Consider the following 19,571-nt stretch of genomic DNA (forward strand, 5'->3'; position numbering starts at 1 on the left):
GCTCCTCATCCTTGCGGTACCTGTCTTTGATTGGGTCACCCTGCTGGGTGCTGTGTGGGAGGAAAGACATTTCTGTGTGGTTGGGAATGTGTTGGTGGGGTTATTTCCAGCTCGGGGCCAGTGAGGGCGACGGGCGCGCAGGCCCGTGTTCTCTGCGAGTACATGACCGGTCCTTAGGACCCAGCGCGTCCTCTTTGTCTCCCGCGGGCGCGGGCCCGACAGAGAGGGGTGGGGGAGGGAGGGGGCGGGGCCGTCCCCGCGCGCGCCGCCGAGGGGCAGGGCCCCCTGGCCCCCGCCCCCTTCCCACGCGCCGGCCCTGTCGCCCCCGCGCGCGCACACTCGCGAGCCCAGGCGACATGCAAATGAGGTACCCGAGAGGCGGGGGTCCGGGCGGGGAGAGGGGAGCGGAGGGAGGGGAGGCCCGGGGCCGCGCGCTCCTGGAGCGCGCCCCCACACCTGCTTCCGCGCCCGCCGCAGCGCGCGCGCCGACCTCGCGCCCCGCGGAGTCGGCCCGGGCGCGCGCGCGCAGACCCCCTTCCTGGCGGCCCTCGCCGTCCTGCGGCCCGCGCGCCGCTCATTGGCCGCCGCCCCCGCAGGGCCCGCCCCGCGCGCTCGGGCCGGCGGGCCCGCGCCTGCACAGGGGTAGCGGAGGGGCAAGGGGCGAGGGCACTGTTCCAGAGACCCGGGTTCTAGTCCAGGCCCTCCCAGCGGAGCGAACCTTGTGATCGTGGAAAAGCGGGGCCCCTCTCTGGCCTTCAGTCTGTGTGCCCGGTCCAAGGGGGTGCGCTGGCACCTGCAGCCCCGGCTGTTAGCGGCGCGTCTGCCTTCCTACCGCTCCCCTTCAGGATACCCTAGCTGGGTCTCGTGGTCCCAGGCTCCGATGACATGACGGAGGTGGTGGGTCTGGTGGTGGTGGTGGCGACGACGGTAGTTTATTGAGTGCTTACTATTACTAACCAACAACACTGCTGTATCTGTTTGACTCAGGTGGAAACTGGCCCAGAGAAGCAAAGTCACTTGTTCATTAGCGGCAGAGCTGGAGTCTGCCCCAGGTGTAAGGGACTCCATGAGGTCCCCTTGTCTCCTTGGGTCCATGACTTTTCACTCCCTGGACCGTTGGGGTCCTTGAGATCTGGTTTGGGTCTTGGTCCTTCTGCTTACTGGCAGAGAGGGCTTGGACAACTGACTTGGCTTTCCTGTGCCTCCGTTTCCCCAGTTGCAAAGTGGGGGTGATGTACCATTATTCAGAGGGTTGGAGTGAAGCTTAGCCACTCACCAGGATATCTCGAGGCACTGGTGTGCACTGAGCACTCTGTGTGTTATCCTCATGACATGTCTGTGTGAATAGGTGCAAGCATTCGTCCTGTTTTGCAAAAGGCTTAACTGAGGCTCAGAGAGATGAGCACTTTGCCCCAGAGCACACAGAGACTGAGCAGCAGACCTCGGCACTGAACTCAGAACTCTGACTTGGGAGCCCACACTTAACAGTGCTGGCACATTTCTTCATCCATGACTCGGAGCCAAACTTCAGCTGCGACCAGTCCCTTTCTTCTTCTAGTCCTGAACTCCCACTCCTCTCACTCTGCCAATCAGAAGCGGCACAAAACATCTCTGGGCCTCCATGGCTCACATGTAGTGGGCTCTTTGCTTTGAGGATCGAAATACTGGCCCCTACCCTTAGTTGGACTCTATTCTATTCTCCCATGAAGATTTTTTTTTCCTTTTGGCTCAAGTTGACCCTGAACTTCTAGGACAAGAGTTAGGGAGGCTTAGGGCACATCTGTGTGACCTCTGTACCAACCGGTACAGAATTGCCTTGCTCTTTTACCCACCAGTGTGGCTCTAATTGTCCAGGTGAATGTCCACCATGCCCAGGTGAAGAGACACAGACCAAGGGATGGGCGAGGTGTTGGGGGACAAGGGATGCCCCAGACCCTCCCTGCACTGACGGCTGCCCCCTCTCTCCTCTTAGCCCGGCTCCAGTGCCCAGACCCAAGCCCCCCACTGCTCAATGGACACCCCCAGCCCAGACCCGTTGCCTTCGCCTTTGCCGGGGGAGGAAGAGAAACCTCTGGCTTTACCTCCTCCTGTTCCCCGGGGACGCCGAGGCCGGTGTCCCGGGGGGGCCACCTCCTCGAATTGGACACTCAAGGCCACCCTCCCTCGCAAGCGGGGCCGCCCCACCAAGTCAGGGCAGGAGCCCCCACTGGCACAGGGGGTGACAGCCCCTGTGGGCGGCAGCAGTGGCAGCGACCTCCTGTTGATCGATGATCAGGGTGTGCCCTATACGGTCTCTGAGGGGTCAGCGGCAGGTTTGCCTGGGGGCTCTGGCCCTAAGAAGGCCCCACACTTCTGCCCTGTGTGCCTGCGGGCCTTCCCTTACCTCTCCGACCTGGAGCGCCACAGCATCTCGCACTCAGAGCTGAAGCCCCATGAGTGCAAGGATTGCGGCAAGACCTTCAAGCGGTCCAGCCACCTGCGGCGGCATTGCAACATCCATGCCGGCCTCCGGCCCTTCCGCTGCCCTCTCTGCCCTCGCCGCTTCCGCGAGGCAGGCGAGCTGGCCCACCACCACCGTGTCCACTCTGGGGAACGCCCTTACCAGTGCCCTGTCTGCCGGCTGCGCTTCACGGAGGCCAACACGCTCCGGCGCCATGCCAAACGCAAGCACCCTGAAGCCATGGGGGTGCCCCTGTGTTCCCCGGACACAGGGCCTGAACCGCCGTGGGACGACGAGGGCATTCCAGCTACGGCGGGGGCCGAGGAGGAGGTGGAGGAGCTGGAGGGGAAAGAGCTGGCTTGACCCACACCCTCGGCTACCGCTGCCGAGGTCACATGTGGAGCTGGGGTCTCGGCTGGTGCTGAGCCTGGGCAGGAAAGCTGGCACACCCTCAAACCTGGTGGTCTTCCCGTTGTGGGAGGGGGTCGAGGGTGAGGACCTAAACTCCTGGGTCCTGCTGCCTTCTGCCACCCTCCCCGGGACTGACAGGCCCCTGGGGGCAGGGACCTTGGAAATAAATCTCTGCCTACTGGCTTCTGTGTGTAATCAGTGTCGGTACCAGGGCTGGCCCTTCCTTCAGTTGCCTTCCCTTCCCTATGCCACCCTGCGGGGAGTGCATGGAATTTGGGAGAAACCATGTCATGTGCCTTGTTACAACGCTTGGCGTTGAGGGCAGTCTTGGAGGAAGTCTTTGTCCCTTCTCTCGTCTCCAGCTGACCTCAAAGGACTCCCTGTAAATGTCGGCTCTGAGTAAAACACTGCCCCTCTGTGCAAACGTGACTTTAGGTCCTCATCCCCCATTCCAGCCAGATTCTTGGAAATCCTGCACCCACTACTGTGCCCCATCTCTTTGTCCTGACACTGTAAGGAAATACGGAGTTGAGGGCTGTGGGCAGACCCTACGACTTTGGTAAGGCTAGGGGCGGGGCCAGGAGGGGGCGGGGCTAAGGAAGCAGGAGGCAGGGTTGGGACCGAGGGGAAGGCAGTCTGTGAGGGTGGTAGGCGGAGCTTAGGGGAAGGTGCGGAGAACTGGGGGGGGGGGGGCTCGGATTGCTTTAGGGGTTGGCAGGCGGAAGGTGCGAGCGATTTAGAAGGAATGAGTCGGGTTTATTAGGAGGAGAGGAGAGGTTTCAAGGGGAAACTTCAGGAGAGCAAGGTGTTAGGAGAGGCGGGAGCTGAGAGATGGTCATGACTTACTCAGGCCTAGGGGAGCGAAAGGGCGTACCTAAGAAGGGAGTAAGGAAGGGAAACCCCGGAGACTGAGGGGCTTAGGGGGAAGGGGCGGGGCTGACGCGGGGGGCTTGGTGCAGCCTAAAGACCTCGGAAAGGCTGGTTTAGAAGAAAGAGCTAAGGCTGAGGAGGGAGAGGCGGAGCCCTTGGGGACCCGGAGGTCGGGAAGAGCAGGAGAAGCAATGGGCGCGGGGCGAGGAGGTTGGATTTTTGAGGCAGTGGGTGGGGCTTAAGTAATTAAGCCAGAAAATGGGCGTGGCTCGGCGCATGCCGAGGGGCGTGTCCTCACCGGACGACCGGAGCGTGTGGGCGGTGCCCTAGGAGGCAGACACTCAGGGCGCACGCGCACATTGCTAAGCTCGGCTACCGGAAGCGGCCTAGGCTATCCCCGTCCGCGTCCCCGAGCCAGTGCGCAGGCGCAGTTCCCCGTCCCGGTCGCCGCCACCGCCCCCTCTTTCCGCTCCTCCACGCCGGCGCCTCGGAGACGGGCGCGACTTCCGCTTCCGGGCGGGCGGGCAGGCGGGCGGCGCGGGGCTGCCGGGGAGGGGGAGGGGGCAGCACTTCCGGTCGGGCCCTCGGGTCTCCCCGGAGCGGCGGCGCCTCCTCCGCCTCCTCGGCCTCCTCCCGGCGGAGACCCCTGCGCCGGTGAGTGACGGGGCGCGTGGCCCGGGGGCCCGGGGGCAACGGGGGCGGGGGGTCCCGCCCTGGCCCGCTCTGGTCCGCAGAACGTCCCCGTCCGTGCCTCTCCCGCCGGGCCCTCGCCAGGGGTCCGCAGTCACTGGTCGCCCGTGAGACCTCTCCAGACATCTGCCCCATTAACGCCCCCACGCAGGACGGCTGCCACAGCGCCCTCGTTTGCGGCGAGCCCCGAAACTGCTGTTAGGGCCCCCACTAATGCTTTCTCAGGCTCGCCTGTGCATAACCCCCCGTCGTTGCTTCCTGCAGGACAGCCCCCCGAACGCCCCAGCACTGCCCTCCCACCCTCCGTTAGTAGCCCCCACCGGCTGCCTCCAGAGGGTTGCGCTAGTGCTGTGCTGCGGGACTGCCCGATCTCTGTGCACACACCACAGCCCCCGCGTCCTGCGCCCCCCGCCCGCCCCCTCCTCGTGTAAAAATACTTTCTGTTCTGGTCTGCACCCCAGAATGCCTTTTTGTCCTTGTGCAGCCCCCCGCCACCCGCCCTAGGTCTTGAGAATACCCCTTGCCATCGCCCCGCGCCCCCCGCCCCCCAAAGAACAGCTCCCTCTAGAGTTTTGCTCTCACACCCACATCCTCTCCCCCTTCAGGTAGAAATCGCTGCGGGTTGGGCCCCAGGCTCCGATGAAATGCTTGTGCCCCGCCTCCCTCCCCTCCCCCACCTGGGGCAGCCCTGTCTTCAGCCCTTGATCTCACAGAACAGTGCCCCACACTGAGGCTCTCCCTCAGGCTGCACCTCTTTCGCTGGCCCTAGCGACTCTCCGCCTGCCACTTCTTGCCCAGCTCCATTTCATCTTCCTGGACACCTAGAGGAGACCCCCAGCCTCCCTATGGCCTGACCTGTTCTACCTAGGCATTGACTGACTGATTGATTCATACATGAATTCAGAGTTGCAGGTACAGGGCAAACACAGGTGAAGGAGAGAGATACACACCGTCATTCATTTTGTGGGTTTACAGTTTGAGGAGAGGGTTCAAGAACGAGTGAATCAGAGAAATGCTGTTTTCTGGGTTCTCCCAGAGCCCAATGGGCTGCTTCAGAGGTGAAACCTGAATTAGCAGAGGTGACTTAGCCATGTAAAGATCTGGGTGGACTGTTTCAGGTAGCCAGAATAGCAAGTGCAAAGGCCCTGAGGTGGCTGGGATCACGGTGAGTGGAAGAGCACCAGGTGAGGCCGGTGAGGTTGGAGCAGAGAAACTGAAGAGAAGGACGAGGAGAGAGAGGGTTTGATCTCACCTGGCCTTGGGGGTAAGGGCGTTGTGATCAATTATCTGGCCTTTGTCATCTCTACCAAGCCCAAATTGGTCTTCATTTGTTCATTCATTCATTTGTTCCACAAGTGTTTGATGAGGACCTCTTACACTCCGGTGCAACAGAATGGCTAGGGACGCAGTAGAGAACAAAATAGGCAAAAATTCCTGCCCTCGTGGAGTGCCTATGCTAGTTCATGGGACAATTAAAAAACAAAATACCTGTGTAAAGAAAATGTAGCAGACAGGGTATAGTTGCAGGGGAGAGGGCAAGAAGGCCTCCTTCAAAAGATTCCCATGGTCGTCCTGTTGCTTCAAAATGCCACACACCAAAAAGTTACAGCTGTGTGTGAACCCCGTTCCTCCTGGACAACTGCGGCCAAGTGGGGGCTGCTCTTTCCAGCTCCCCCCAAGAGTGAAGTGTTTGGGGGGGTGAGTCCTGCGTTCCTCCAGTGCTCACATATCTGGACAAACCACGTCCTCTTTTACGAGCCCCATTCATTCACTTAGTTCACGTATATTTTCAGAGACTGACATTGTTCTCGGTCCTGGGAGCCCACCTTCTCCAGGGGGAGGCCGACAACAAGAAAAGCAGAATATCTGGTTTATTAGGTGATGCTGACAGGGAAAGATAGAAATGCAGCAGGCTGGGAAGAGCAGGAATGTTGGTCTGAATGACAGGTTACAGTGGTCATGGAGAGCCTCACCAAGGAGACAGCATTTGAACAGAGACGTGGAGGAGGTGAGGGGGAGAGAGAGAGGTGTAAAAATAACAATCAGAGTATTCCAGGCGGAAGCAACAGCCTGTGCAAGGGCCCTGGGGCAGGAATGTTGGCACATTGGAGGAGCAGCCAGGTGGCCGTGGAGTCTATGCAGGTCATCATAAAGACTTTGACTTTGAGTGAGATGGGTGTCACTGCAGGGTCTGAGCAGGGGAGGGACAGGTTTGGCTTTAGTCCTCCTGTCTATTAAATGAGTAATAGCAGTGCTTATGAACCTGTTACGAAGTCTCAGACAAGAGCCATAAGGCACCTAGTAACAGTGCCTGTTGGTGTTCAGTGAATGCTGGTGGCTAGTTCTGGGGCCAGGTGGCATGGCAGTGCGGTGGAGTCTATTTCTAGTATAAGGCGGAGTGGGGGCCTTCCCTTGTTTCGGAGAGCGAATAGTGAAGGACGGCATGCTGTCATGGGCAACACTCTCAAACCCCATTCCTTCAGTTCCTGGCTCTGCTACAGCCTGTTACTGGGGTGACCTTAAGGGATTCATTGACCTCTGTAGCCCTGTCTCTTCTTCTGTGAAACAGAGTTAATAACGGTAACCATGCTCTTGAGTTATCAGGAAGACTCACTGAGTCAACACACGTAAAGGGTTTAGAACAGCTTGGCCCACGGAAAGCACTTCACGTTCCTTGTCATTCTGTGTCACTGTTACTGTTATTAACAGGCTAGACTTTTCAGCACAAGTCAACTCTGGTGCAACAGAATGGCCCACAGGTCCTGGTATCAGAGAGACCTGGAATCCAATATGTGCTCTCCCCTTTACTGGCTGCATGACCTTGGGGGAATGACCCCTGCATCCCCCTGCCAGTTTCCCCGCTTAGAAAGTGGCCGCAGCAGCAGTGCGGGACCACTGTGAGGCTACAGCTGAGACCAGTTGAACAGTAAACATGGCCATTCTGATTGGGGCTGTGGGGGCTCCCCCCAACCCCCAGTCATGCCGCTCTCCACACAAAACCCTCCCGTGACTCTCTGCTCCTTAGACACTAATTGAGGGCTTGGAGAGGAAACGCCTCCTGTTGCCCAGTGGAAATACGGTGAGCCTGAGTGGGTCTGCCCCCCAGTACTACTCCCTGTTCCCCACAGCTGCCACTCTTGGGCATTTTTCCACTGGCCCTTGGGTCGGATGCTCCTTAGAACATCCCTGCCCTTCGAATTCCCTCTTCTGGGGACCCCCCCCCACCATGTCACCTCCATCTCTGCTAACTGCCCCCCTCCCTTCCTCCGGGAGTTCGAGGCAGCTCAGTCTCCTCCCCTCGCTTACTCAGGCGTTTACGGATAGATGCTAGCAGTTTACCTCTGAGCTCTGCTTTAGCTGCATCTTCACGAAGTTTTCGTAGGTTGTGTTTCCATTTTTACTCCCCTGGGGTTCCCTGAGATTTCTCTGTGGAACCACTGGTGACTTCAGAGGGTGTGTTTAGCTCCCACTTATCGGCAAACACTTACCAAGCAACCACGCTGTGCTGGGTGCTGTGCTCGGTGCTGGGGGGCCACAGTGGCAAACAAGATGGGCCAAATCCCCATCCTCTTCGGTAAACACGAAGTGAAGGAAGTATACTCAGCAGGTCACGGCAGGGACAGTGCTGGAAAGTGCTGCAGGATGCAGCGTTAGGGACGACAGGGAGGGCGCGACATCTGAGCAGAGGCCCAAAGCAGACAGGCACAGGTCGGAACCTTGAGATCTAGGGAACAGTCTCATCACATCGCTGCTCCATCTGTTCGAGATGGTGACCCCCTTCCCCTCCCTCCCAGCCCCTGGCATAACCTCTCATAACCTAGAGAACACCCCCAAATACGGCTCCTGCCCCCACAGCTGCACCCCACCTTTGTCCACCTTAGCAACCTGGAAAAACAATCCTGTGGGGGGAGGGGGTGGGTCGAGCCTCAGGCTTGCTCTGTGACCTTGGGCAAGTCACCTGACTTGTCTGTGCTTTGGGGATATTACACAAAAACACAGACTTGTCTGTGTTTTTGTGTAATATCCCCATTATCGAATGGGGATAACAGTAGTTCCCATGTCATAGTCTCACAGGTTTGTGGGGATTGAGTTAGCATGTGTAGTGGGCTTGGAACACATTGGACCTATAGGAAATGCCCAGGCAACATTGGCTCTTAATAATATGTACTCCAGGGGAGGTGAGCTGAGGCTGTGGCTTCTTACCTAAGACACTTGGCTCCCCACCCCCTCCATTCTACTGCGTGCTGCTCTGTGCCCACCCGGACCGCCTAGCCTGGTCTCCCGGATTTAGGTGTCACCCACAGGCCTCCACTACCACTCCAGCCTTTGCCTTTGTTCCTTCTGGAGATCAGATGAACTAGAGGGGGTGTGAAGGGCATGGGCTGTTGAGTCTCGTCCAAGGACACCCAGAGCTAGATGCTAAAAATATCGGCCTCTTGGCGAGGGGAGTGGAGGAGACACTCACCTTTCACCTGTGGGGGGAGAGAGCCAGCTGGATGGTTGGGAGCTGATGGCCCTGGCCGTGGTAGTTGCCACGGACCCCTTCTGTGGGCTGGGCACAGAGCCAGGCCCTCAGGGGCCAGGGATTATGGCCACGAAGGATGCCACACTGGGGGTCCTTCTCTCCACTGGGTCTGCACCGACTTGGTGGAGGCGTTCCCCAGCCCCTGCGTGGCTCAGGTTCAAAATTAATCGAAGGAGCTGAGGTTCAGGTGTGAGTAGGGGATGCAGACAGGACAGCTGCTGTCTGGAATGAATAGTACAGTAGAGGAGGTGCCCAGAGAGTGGCTGCCATGGCAGGGGAGGCAGGGACGCTCTCCGCCCCTGCGGGGGGTGAGGACGGGGAACTGCGCTCCTCCCAGGTGTGTGATGGCCTGAAGGTACAGATAGTTCTGGGGACTGAAAGCTAAGTGTTTCCTTATGTCCTAGGTGAGCTCCCTTGAGTCCCTGGCAGCCTCAGGGGTTGCCGCCCCTTTTGGAAATGGAGAAAGTGTGGATGGGGAAGGAGAGGGCCTTGAACGCGGGTCTGCCCAGGTGCAGGGCGCCTGTGTTTTCCGCTGTGTCAGGCTGCCTCCCGCTCACTGCTTGTCCTCCTGCCGCAATTTGTTTCCTCCAGGCAGACACCTTCTCCGGCCCACCCTGTAGTGAAAGAACAGGCCCCCAACTCTGATTTCATTCCCGTTCTCTTGGTTTGTTGGGACTTTCTGTCACCACTAGCGGCAGCGAGAGTGGTCTCTGTGGAATGCCTTCCACTTTCCCAGGGCCCGCGTGGTGCCCGGAGCCTCCGCCCGAAGGCCATGCCTGGGTGTGCTGGTTGGATGCCCCCATCAGCCTTGGGGCGGAGGGATGTGCTTTGTCATCTCTCATTTGTAGATGAGGAAAGCCAGGCACAGAGGGGTTTGGACACTTGCCTGTGGTCACCCAGCTGCGGTGTGGTGGGGCTCAGAGTGGGCCTCGCATTCTGGCTCCACAGTCCACCCTCTTATTATCATTTTATAGAATCAAAACTTGAGGGGATTGAGGGCAGGTTTCATGTGTGTGTTTTGGAGAGGAGGATAGGGCACAGTGCTGAGGCCGGAGAGTTTGCCTGGGGTCTGTGACCAGAGGCCAGGGATGCCGGGAGAATGAAATTGGGGGTGGGGAGCTAGGGTCTGCAGGGAGCCCTGGGGATGGGGCTGGGGACGGGTAGAAAGAATGTGTGAAGACCTAAGAAACAAGGGGAAAATGGAAGAGATGGGAGAGGAGGAGCAAGGAGGAAACAGAAAGGAGGCGGCTGCCAGAGCTGCAGAGGAGCCCACCCTGTTGGGGTGTAGGGACAGGGCAGGAGAGGGGCAAGGCTGGAAGATGGAGTGCAGCCGGCGCTTGGCCACGTCCTCCAGCGGACGCGGCGCGGGTGCCCGGACCTGTTTGCTCAGCCCCATCCTCTTCTCCGCAGGGTCTCCCGTCGCCCACCCCGCCCAAGATGGAGGCAAACGCAGCAGGCAGTGCAGCCGGGGGTGGTGGGGGCAGCGGCATAGGGGGCGAGGACGGGGTTCACTTCCAGAGCTACCCCTTCGACTTTCTGGAGTTCCTCAACCACCAGCGCTTTGAGCCCATGGAGCTCTACGGGGAGCACGCGAAGGCGGTGGCCGCGCTGCCCTGCGCCCCGGGGCCGCCGCCCCAGCCCCCGCCCCAGCCCCCTCCGCCCCAGTACGACTACCCGCCCCAGTCCACCTTCAAACCCAAGGCGGAGGCGCCGTCTTCGTCGTCATCCTCGTCCTCGTCGTCGTCCTCGTCGTCTTCCTCCTCTTCCTCCCAGGCCAAGAAGCCCGACCCGCCCCTGCCACCTGCCTTCGGCCCCCCCCCGCCCCCGCTATTTGATGCTGCCTTCCCCGCTCCGCAGTGGGGCATCGTCGACCTCTCTGGACACCAGCACCTTTTTGGGAACCTGAAACGCGGAGGGCCCGCCTCCGGGCCGGGAGTGACGCCAGGGCTGGCGACCCCCACCGGCACGCCGGGGCCTCTTCCCGCCCCCTCCCAGACCCCGCCGGGACCTGCCGCGGGGGCGGCCTGCGACCCGAGCAAGGACGACAAGGGCTACTTCCGCAGGCTCAAGTACCTGATGGAGCGGCGCTTCCCGTGCGGCGTGTGCCAGAAGTCCTTCAAGCAGTCCTCGCACCTGGTCCAGCACATGCTGGTGCACTCGGGGGAGCGGCCGTACGAGTGTGGCGTCTGCGGCCGCACCTACAACCACGTCTCCAGCCTCATCCGCCACCGCCGCTGCCACAAGGACGTGCCGCCCACCGCGGGGGGCCCGCCGCAGCCGGGGGCGCCGCTCCCGCCGCTGGGCCTGCCCGCGCCCGTGGCCGGCGCGCCCCCCACCGCCGCCCCCACCCCGGTGTCCTCCGGCCCGCCCGCGCCGCCCGCGGCCGCCGCGGGAGCTGCGACCGGGGCTGCCACCGCCGCGGAAGGGACCGGTGCCCCCGCCGGGGTGGGCGTGCCCCCTCCCGCGGCGGGGAGCGGCGAGGGCCCGTTTGCCTGCCCGCTCTGCTGGAAGGTCTTCAAGAAGCCCAGCCACCTGCACCAGCACCAGATCATCCACACCGGCGAGAAGCCCTTCTCCTGCTCCGTGTGCAGCAAGAGCTTCAACCGCAGGGAGAGCCTCAAGCGGCACGTGAAGACGCACTCGGCGGACCTCCTGCGCCTGCCGTGCGGCGTCTGCGGGAAGGCCTTCCGCGACGCCGCCTACCTGCTCAAGCACCAGGCGGCGCACGCGGGCGCGGGCGCCGCGGGGCCTCGGCCCGTGTACCCCTGCGACCTGTGCGGCAAGTCCTACTCTGCGCCCCAGAGCCTGCTCCGGCACAAGGCGGCGCACGCCCCGCCCGCCGCCCCCGACGCGCCCAAGGACGCCGCGGCCTCGGTCCCGCAGCCCCCGCCGGCCTTCCCTGCGGGCCCCTACCTCCTGCCCCCCGACCCTCCGGCCACCGACAGCGAGAAGGCTGCGGCGGCCGCGGCGGCAGTGGTCTACGGCGCCGTACCCGTCCCGCTGCTGGGGGCGCACCCGCTGCTGCTCGGCGGGGCTGGGACCAGCGGGGCCGGGGGCTCGGGCGCCAGCGTGCCTGGAAAGACCTTCTGCTGCGGCATCTGCGGGCGGGGCTTCGGGCGGCGCGAGACTCTGAAGCGCCACGAGCGCATCCACACGGGCGAGAAGCCCCACCAGTGCCCCGTGTGCGGGAAGCGCTTCCGGGAGTCCTTCCACCTGAGCAAGCATCACGTGGTGCACACCCGCGAGCGGCCCTACAAGTGTGAGCTCTGCGGCAAAGTCTTCGGCTACCCACAGAGCCTCACCCGCCACCGCCAGGTGCATCGGCTCCAGCTGCCCTGCGCCCTGGCCGGGGCTGCCGGCCTCCCGGCCACCCAGGGCGCGCCAGGGGCCTGTGGGCCGGGCGCCTCGGCCACCTCTGCGGGGGCCGCCGATGCACTGAGCTACGCCTGCTCGGACTGTGGGGAGCACTTCCCCGACCTCTTCCACGTGATGAGCCACAAGGAGGCTCACATGGCAGAGAAGCCCTATGGCTGTGATGCGTGCGGCAAGACCTTCGGCTTCATTGAGAATCTCATGTGGCACAAGCTGGTCCACCAGGCTGCCCCCGAGCGCCTGCTCCCGCCAGCACCCGGTGGCCCCCAGCCCCAGGATGGTTCCGGCAGCGCTGACGCGGCCAGTGTGCTGGACAACGGCCTGGCGGGAGAGGTCGGGGCGGCTGTGGCTGCACTGGCCGGGGTGTCCGGGGCTGACGACGCAAGCGGGACAGCAGTGGCTGGGGGTAGTGGGGGGGCCAGTTCAGGCCCTGAGCGCTTCAGCTGTGCCACGTGTGGCCAGAGCTTCAAGCATTTCCTGGGCCTGGTGACTCACAAGTACGTGCACCTGGTGCGGCGGACCCTAGGCTGTGGCCTCTGCGGCCAGAGCTTCGCGGGGGCCTACGACCTGCTCCTGCACCGCCGCAGCCACCGGCAGAAGCGGGGCTTCCGCTGCCCCGTGTGCGGCAAGCGCTTCTGGGAGGCGGCCCTGCTGATGCGCCATCAGCGCTGCCACACGGAGCAGCGGCCCTACCGGTGCGGGGTGTGTGGCCGAGGCTTCCTGCGCTCCTGGTACCTGCGGCAGCATCGCGTGGTGCACACCGGAGAGCGCGCCTTCAAGTGCGGCGTCTGCGCCAAGCGCTTCGCGCAGTCCTCCAGCCTGGCGGAGCATCGGCGGCTGCACGCCGTGGCCCGGCCCCAGCGCTGCGGCGCCTGCGGCAAGACCTTCCGCTACCGCTCCAACCTGCTGGAGCACCAGCGGCTGCACCTGGGGGAGCGCGCCTACCGCTGCGAGCACTGCGGGAAGGGCTTCTTCTACCTGAGCTCGGTGCTGCGCCACCAGCGCGCCCACGAGCCGCCGCGGCCCGAGCTCCGCTGCCCGGCCTGCCTCAAGGCCTTCAAGGACCCTGGCTACTTCCGTAAGCACCTGGCGGCCCACCAGGGCGGCCGGCCCTTCCGCTGCTCCTCCTGTGGCGAGGGCTTCGCCAACACCTATGGCCTCAAGAAACACCGGCTGGCCCACAAAGCTGAGGGCCTGGGGGGTCCTGGGGCAGGGGCGGGCACCTTGGCGGGAAAGGACGCCTGACCAGGAGGGAGGGGTTCCGTTGGAGGCTCCAATCAGATGTCCCCTCCCACACTCACCCCTCCCCAGCTGCTGATCAGATTCTTACCCCTCCTCGCTGTTGCCCGGCCATCCTTCAGGACTTCAGACAGACTAGCCTCCCTTATGGCCCATGCCCTACAGACTCAAGACTGGATCGCTCCCATCCTGGACCTGTCTGGCCCTCCTCTCACCCTGCCAGCCACTGAACTTGATCCTCCACCCAACCCCGTTTTGTAACCTTCCTCATTCTGTCCCCCAATAAGCTTTGGTGGAGGATGTAGGTCTGAGCTGCCCCTCCCCAATCCTTTGGGATCTGGCTGGAAGGTGGAGTATGAGCCGAGCCGGGAGGGCACAAGGGGACTGGGTTCTCTTTTGGATTGTGGGGGTGGGGGCGGGGGGCAGACGCGGCTTGTACAGAGCGGAGAATAATAAATCTTACCAACAGGGCTGCTGCAGTCCTTTTTTGCATCCCAGGGAGGGGATTAAGCGCTGACAAACGGAAAGTTGAGAAATTTAGTCTCCCAGGGTTTTTGATTCCCCAAACACCCTCCCCTTGTGCTCACGCTTTCTGCTTTGCCTCGTTCAGCTGGGAATTGCTGAGGATTTATCACACCCAAGCTGTAGTGTGCACCTTGAGCAGAGGGAGATGAACAAGACAGGTAAGTTTTGTTCTCAGAGACCGACAGCCTACCCAGACTCCTCCCCTTCGAGATGTTGTGGCAGTTGTTTGCTTGGCCACCATTTCCCAAGGTCCCTGTCGGCCGGGTCCTTCACTGGACATTGGGGACACACGAGCCGGACATGCTCCTTGCCCTCGGGTAAGGTGGAAGAGAACCCCTGCCGCACCTGTCCCTCCAGGATAATTTGGAGGCGCTTCAAAAGCCCTTCCACAGCCCTCAATGCCATTGTTGGAGCAGCCAGCCATGTGCCCTTCAATGTGCGTTTAGTTCTCCCAACTGTCAGAAGAGGGGGCTGAGGTCCTGGAAAAGAAAGCGGCTCCGAGGACACCTGGCAGATCCGTGGGAGAACTGGGACAGTGTGGGCCCACGGTGCTGTCAGTACTGAAACTTGAAGACAGAGCTGGTTCAGGGACACTGCCTGGGCGGGTCCGGTTTGGCCCCCACGAGGGCAGCAGCCTAGTGTGACCAACGCAGGCTAGTGCTGAAGACCCAGCACGAGACACACCTGGTGCCAGCGTCCCCAGGGGCAGCACCATAGAAAGCACATGGGATGATCACTGGGCGCTGAGAGCATGGAGGAGTCACCATCTTAGAGCCGGGGGCTTCCTGGAGGAGGAAGTGATACTCGAACAATAACAAAAGCCACAGAAGCCTGCCAGGTAATGTGGGCAAAGAACTCTAGGTGGAGGGTTTAGTGTGTCTACCTAAACCCAACTGAGAACCTCAAAGCGGAGTGTGGCCCGAGATGCTGAGGCATGGGAGGCTGGATCCTGAAGGGCTTTGGATTCCAAAGAGTGAAGCTTGGATGATGCTGGGGGCCGGAGGCCAGCAGATGCTGGATACAGGCCACTGCCAGCCTTTGTTTAGCCCATGCATTTAAAAAATAATAATAAAGTTTGACTTAGTTGCCAACATTTGGAAATCAAAAGATTTTGCATAATTAACTAATGGAACTTATGAAAAATTTGCAAGATCTAGCAACCCAGCTGCACTCTCCCAAAGCTGGGTAACCATTGCCATCTTCAGACCAAGCGCACACTCTCCAATCTCCCACCAACTGCCCCACCTTGAAGCTCAGCTCTGAGCCGAAGTGCCCGTTGGCCTGTGTCCCCTCAGTGCTGGGCTTTTCCCCTTGCATCCAGCCACCCAGCTCCTATAGGCATTTATGCCTGAATCCTTTCTCAAAGCCGCAGGGAGCTGTGGGTCTATGAGGCTGTCATATGGAGATTGGAGATGGTGCTGCTGGGTAGTCACCCAAATGGGAGGCCGGTGTTGGCTTGGCCTACAAGAGTACTGATGATGGAAAGCATTCAGATTCCAAAGATACTGAATTGGCCCAACAGTGGGAAAGGGCTGAGGATAGGGATTAGATGAGTGCATGAGGGAGGAAGGCTTCAGGAACTTGCCCAGGTCTCTAGCTTGGGTGGTGATGCCAATGATAGGAAATGCAGGTGTTTCTTTGGAGGAAACTGACTTCTGCTGGTGTTCTGACCTGCCTAAGGGATATCCTGTGGGAGGTGTTGGGTGAGCAGGAAGGTGTGCCTATCTGGAGCTCTCCCTTCGTGATAGGTGTACTGGTCACAGGAGTCCCTTCATTTTGCCAAGCTTCCCTAAACCTGCTGCCACAGCTGAACCATGTAACATCTCTGAGTAGAGAGCTAAAGATGAGAAAGCAGTTTTGGAGAGAGAGAGGCTGCAGTTCCCTCCTCGTTGCAAGACCACAGTGTAGACCCTCTACCTCCACCCTCCAAACACAAGACTGACAGAGAGAGACCCTTCAGAAAGTCCTTTAATAGTAGAACTGGAGGCTCCCCACCTCCAGCTCCCAGGTCCTCCTCTCACACCCACCACAGTGACTCAGTTCATCCCACACCCACGGTACACAGGCCAGCCCACCATGCTGCCATCTCTCAGCCCTTTCTTGGGGTAGCCTTGGGTCAGGCATTAAGCTGTTTGCTTCAGATCGGGAGTGGAGGAAATCAGAGAAACCTGAGGCTACTTTGGAGCTCTGGGGGCCATGGGCTCTGAACCTAAAGCCTTATAAGGGGGAGATTAGGTGGCTGTTTGCTGTCCGGAATTTTTTTGTGGCTTCAGAGTCGGTGGGTTAAGGAGGGACCACCATGGGAGCCGGAAGCAGCTCTTGGAGTCAAGATCTTTACGGTCAGGCTTACGTCCTTGAGGCTTGAGTGCTCTCGGCTAGGGCATGGGGACCCTCTGGCTTCGAGGTGATGGGATCCCAGAGTCTCTTTACGGAGGACCTGGTGAGCGTCTTCTGCCTGAGGGTGGGTAGGCATCCCAGGTTCAGTGCAATCCAGTGAGGTAGGCAAAAGATTCCATCCTGGCCCACCCTAGGCCCCAAGATCGTCCAGGGTTCTGTAGATGATGGGCTAGCCCAGAGACACCAGGGCAAACCCCGGTTCTGCCCCTTCCATTTAACCCTGGCTCCCTCCATAGTGCCCAGGCTCTGTGGGGACAAGCCGTGTCTTGCACGAGCGCACCCAACGAGCAGGCCGATTGGGCAGTGACATCCAGCCCACAGTCCTCACACTTAGCTGGGCATCCACCGGGTGGTGTCTGTGCCTGAGTCTCATGGAGGTGCTGTCTGGGTTTGTGGGGGTCCCAAAACTGGGTCTCCCTGTGTTCTCCCGCACTAGCTGCTCATGGCCATCTCCGTTAGCTCTTGTCACATCTCCCCCAATCTCCCCTCTCCTGCCTCCTTGTTCCCCCCTCCCCCTCCCCTGCAATCTGCCTCCTACTGCCTGTGTCAATGCCCCCGCAGTTCTGGTCTCCCAGCCTACTGGTCGACCTCCACCTTCACCTTGGCCCCTTCCCCTTGCCCTTCTTCCAGAGTGTTTCCTGGCCCACACCCACTCCCTGGCCCCTCGGCCCCTGTGGCCTGCTGGCTGCCAGAGTCCCCCACCCCCACCCCTGGGCCCGGCCCGTGGAAGTGGGTGCGCTGGTGCTTGCGGAAGTTAGAGGAGTTGTTGAAAGTGCGATCGCACAGGGCGCAGCGGAAGGGGCGCTCCCCGGTGTGGATGCGCGCGTGGCCGCTCAGCACCGAGGACTGCGTGAAGCCCTTGCCGCAGATGCCGCAGTGGTAGGGCCGCTCGCCCGTGTGCACCCGCTCGTGGTCGCGCATGTCAGAGGAGCGGCGGAAAGGCTTGGCGCAGAACCTGCAGGCGAAAGGCTTCCCCACCGCAGCGCCCGCCGCCGCCGCCGCCATCACCACCTCCGACCTCTCCTGGGGCACCCCGGGCCTCTGTTCTCGAGCCGCAGCCACCTCCGGAGGCCTCTGAGAGGTCCCTGGCTCCACCCCGTGTCGGTGCTGGTGCCGCAGCAGAGGCGCCAGGGCCTTGAAGGCCCGGGGGCAGAGGGGGCAGCGGTAGGGCCGCTCCCCCGTGTGCAGGCTGTAGTGGGCGCGGAGGCTGGCGGGGCCTGGACAGCTGTGGCCACACACATGACACCGGCTGGGGTCCCCACCCTGCCCGCCGCCCTCCGCCCCTGCCAGGTGGCCATGTTCGTGGAACAGAAGCTCAGAGACCAGCCGGAAGGCAGCTGGGCACAAGGCACAGTGGAGGGAACCTGGCTCCGGGGGCTCAGGCACCAGCGTGGCGTCTGTCACCTTCACCACCTGGATCTCGATGAGGTCACTCGGGGGTGTGGTGGGGCGGCCATCATCAGGCACCAGGACCTGGGAGGGTGGGATGGAGAAAAACCAGGAGCCTGTGGACTCTCCCCAGGGCCTCCCCAACACGCCCACTCATTAAAACACCCATCTCCTTTGTAGCATACTGGGCCCCTCAGTTTCCAGATCCTGCCCTCCATCCGCCAGGATTCTGCAGTATCTCTCTCAAGACTTCCACTCCTATCCCAAGCACATCACAAATGCAGCCATTTCCCTCTTCTACCCCAGTTAGAAGCCAGTTATTTCTTGGCTTAACAACTGAAAAAGCCTCCTGAGCAGAACCCCTGTTTCTATGCCTGCTCTCTCCCCAAAGCAGCCTGAATGACCTTTTGAAAATGGAAATTGGATCGTCATTTTCCCACTCAAAACACTCCCATGGCTTCAACTGCACTTAAGATCCAAAACCGTCATCGTAATATCCATCATGATCTGGCTGCTGCTTGTCTCTGACCCCAGTGTAAATATAAGCCGGCGCACAGCTGACTTCTCTCATCTAAATTTAGCCCCCTTACCCCCCTGACTCTATCAGCTCACTATTTCCTTTATAGCATGTAACACAATAAATATATTTTATTGTCTCTCCTCTAGACTGTGAGCTCCAAGAGAATACAGTCCTTATCTGCTTGGTTCACATCCCTACCTACTGAGCTGAAGTATGAGCGCGGAAATGTTTGTTGTTACTCTCCAGTCCTGAGTGGGGAAAGTTCCAGAGTCACCTGGAGCAGTCATCCCTCCCCAAAATCTTCCCTTAGGCATTCGGGACACGTCACTCAGACTCTTGCAGAATCACTCCAACGTGGGTCTTCCAACCATAACTATCCACCCTTGCCGTTCAGGGTCACCTTCCCAATCTTCCACTCAAGTCCAGTAGCCCCAGAATTACTGAGGCCCCGCCCCTCGGGAGGTCCCGCCCCCTCATTACACAAACGCAATCTCAGATCTCTCCCTGGACGCATCTCCCGCCCAGATGTTCCACCCAACCCCCCTCCTCTGGCCCCGCCCCTCCAGGCCCCGCCCCCCATTCCTCATAGGCTCCTCCTTATGCCACGCCCCTCGCCCACCCCGAGAAGCACCGCCCCCAGACCCGGAGCCCTAAATACCTCCCCCGCCTAGCCCTTGTAGGCCCCGCCCCGGCCCCGCCCCCTGCCCCGAGACTTCCTCCCGCCTCGAGTCCCCGGCCGAGGCCCCTTCCCCGCCCGCACCACGTCCGGCGTCTCCGGGGATCGCGGCTCCGGGGCCGCTGAGCTCGGACTCGGGGGCTCCGGGCGCGCGGCGGCCATCTTGTGCTCAGGCCCCGCCCCCATGCCCGCGGTCGCTGCGGGAGGGGGCGGGGCTCGGGCCCCCGTCAGCGGCGCTGCGCAGGCGCACACGGGCGGGCAGGGGCGTGGCCTGGAGGGCAGGACCGCGTCTCTTCCCACCTGTCGGCTACGGAGGGCGGAGCCGGTGTGGGGCGCGGAGGTGGCCCCGGCCAGTCCGGATTTCCCTGCCGCTCACCAGCATCCGCAGGCCGTGGCCGTCCGCCGACTCCCGCCGGAGCCTCTCCCGCGTTACCCCCACACGGTCTTGTCGCTGCCCCCGGGGGGCCGTGCGAAGGTGGCCGGCGTGGGGGCTTCCACGTCAGGTCCTGGGCCAGCC

At 61.3% G+C, this 19,571-nt stretch overlaps 3 protein-coding genes across 7 annotated transcripts; 2 read left to right on the top strand and 1 right to left on the bottom strand.

Annotated features, from left to right (window-relative positions):
* The first annotated feature begins 68 nt into the window (after nucleotides 1-68).
* ZNF524 (zinc finger protein 524) lies at nucleotides 69-3,034 on the top strand. 3 transcript variants are annotated; one of them, XM_047711342.1, is made up of 2 exons: nucleotides 69-367; nucleotides 988-3,034. In XM_047711342.1, exon 2 carries the CDS (start codon nucleotides 2,012-2,014, stop codon nucleotides 2,801-2,803), a length of 792 nt encoding a protein of 263 aa, XP_047567298.1. In that variant the 5' UTR covers nucleotides 69-367; nucleotides 988-2,011; the 3' UTR covers nucleotides 2,804-3,034. The 3 variants fall into 3 exon arrangements, with proteins under 3 accessions (XP_047567298.1, XP_047567299.1, XP_047567297.1); XM_047711343.1 differs by having other exon boundaries at nucleotides 1,349-3,034; XM_047711341.1 differs by having other exon boundaries at nucleotides 73-367; nucleotides 1,973-3,034.
* An 887-nt stretch (nucleotides 3,035-3,921) lies between these two features.
* On the top strand, nucleotides 3,922-14,018 carry ZNF865 (zinc finger protein 865). Of its 2 annotated transcripts, XM_047710580.1 has the most exons (3): nucleotides 3,922-4,375; nucleotides 7,722-7,789; nucleotides 10,347-14,018. In XM_047710580.1, the coding sequence occupies exon 3, from the start codon at nucleotides 10,374-10,376 to the stop codon at nucleotides 13,551-13,553; it is 3,180 nt and encodes a 1,059-aa protein (XP_047566536.1). In that variant the 5' UTR covers nucleotides 3,922-4,375; nucleotides 7,722-7,789; nucleotides 10,347-10,373; the 3' UTR covers nucleotides 13,554-14,018. The 2 variants fall into 2 exon arrangements, with proteins under 2 accessions (XP_047566536.1, XP_047566535.1); XM_047710579.1 differs by lacking the exon at nucleotides 7,722-7,789 and having other exon boundaries at nucleotides 3,923-4,375.
* A 2,004-nt stretch (nucleotides 14,019-16,022) lies between these two features.
* On the bottom strand, nucleotides 16,023-19,521 carry ZNF784 (zinc finger protein 784). 2 transcript variants are annotated; one of them, XM_047710582.1, is made up of 2 exons: nucleotides 19,431-19,521; nucleotides 16,023-17,942 (listed from the first exon to the last, which is right to left on the bottom strand). In XM_047710582.1, exons 1-2 carry the CDS (start codon nucleotides 19,434-19,436, stop codon nucleotides 17,046-17,048), a joined length of 903 nt encoding a protein of 300 aa, XP_047566538.1. In that variant the 5' UTR covers nucleotides 19,437-19,521; the 3' UTR covers nucleotides 16,023-17,045. The 2 variants fall into 2 exon arrangements, with proteins under 2 accessions (XP_047566538.1, XP_047566537.1); XM_047710581.1 differs by lacking the exon at nucleotides 19,431-19,521 and adding an exon at nucleotides 19,139-19,293.
* Between the last annotated feature and the right edge of the window lie 50 nt (nucleotides 19,522-19,571).

This window comes from Lutra lutra, chromosome 17, assembly GCF_902655055.1.
Source record: "Lutra lutra chromosome 17, mLutLut1.2, whole genome shotgun sequence".
Taxonomy (NCBI): domain Eukaryota; kingdom Metazoa; phylum Chordata; class Mammalia; order Carnivora; family Mustelidae; genus Lutra; species Lutra lutra.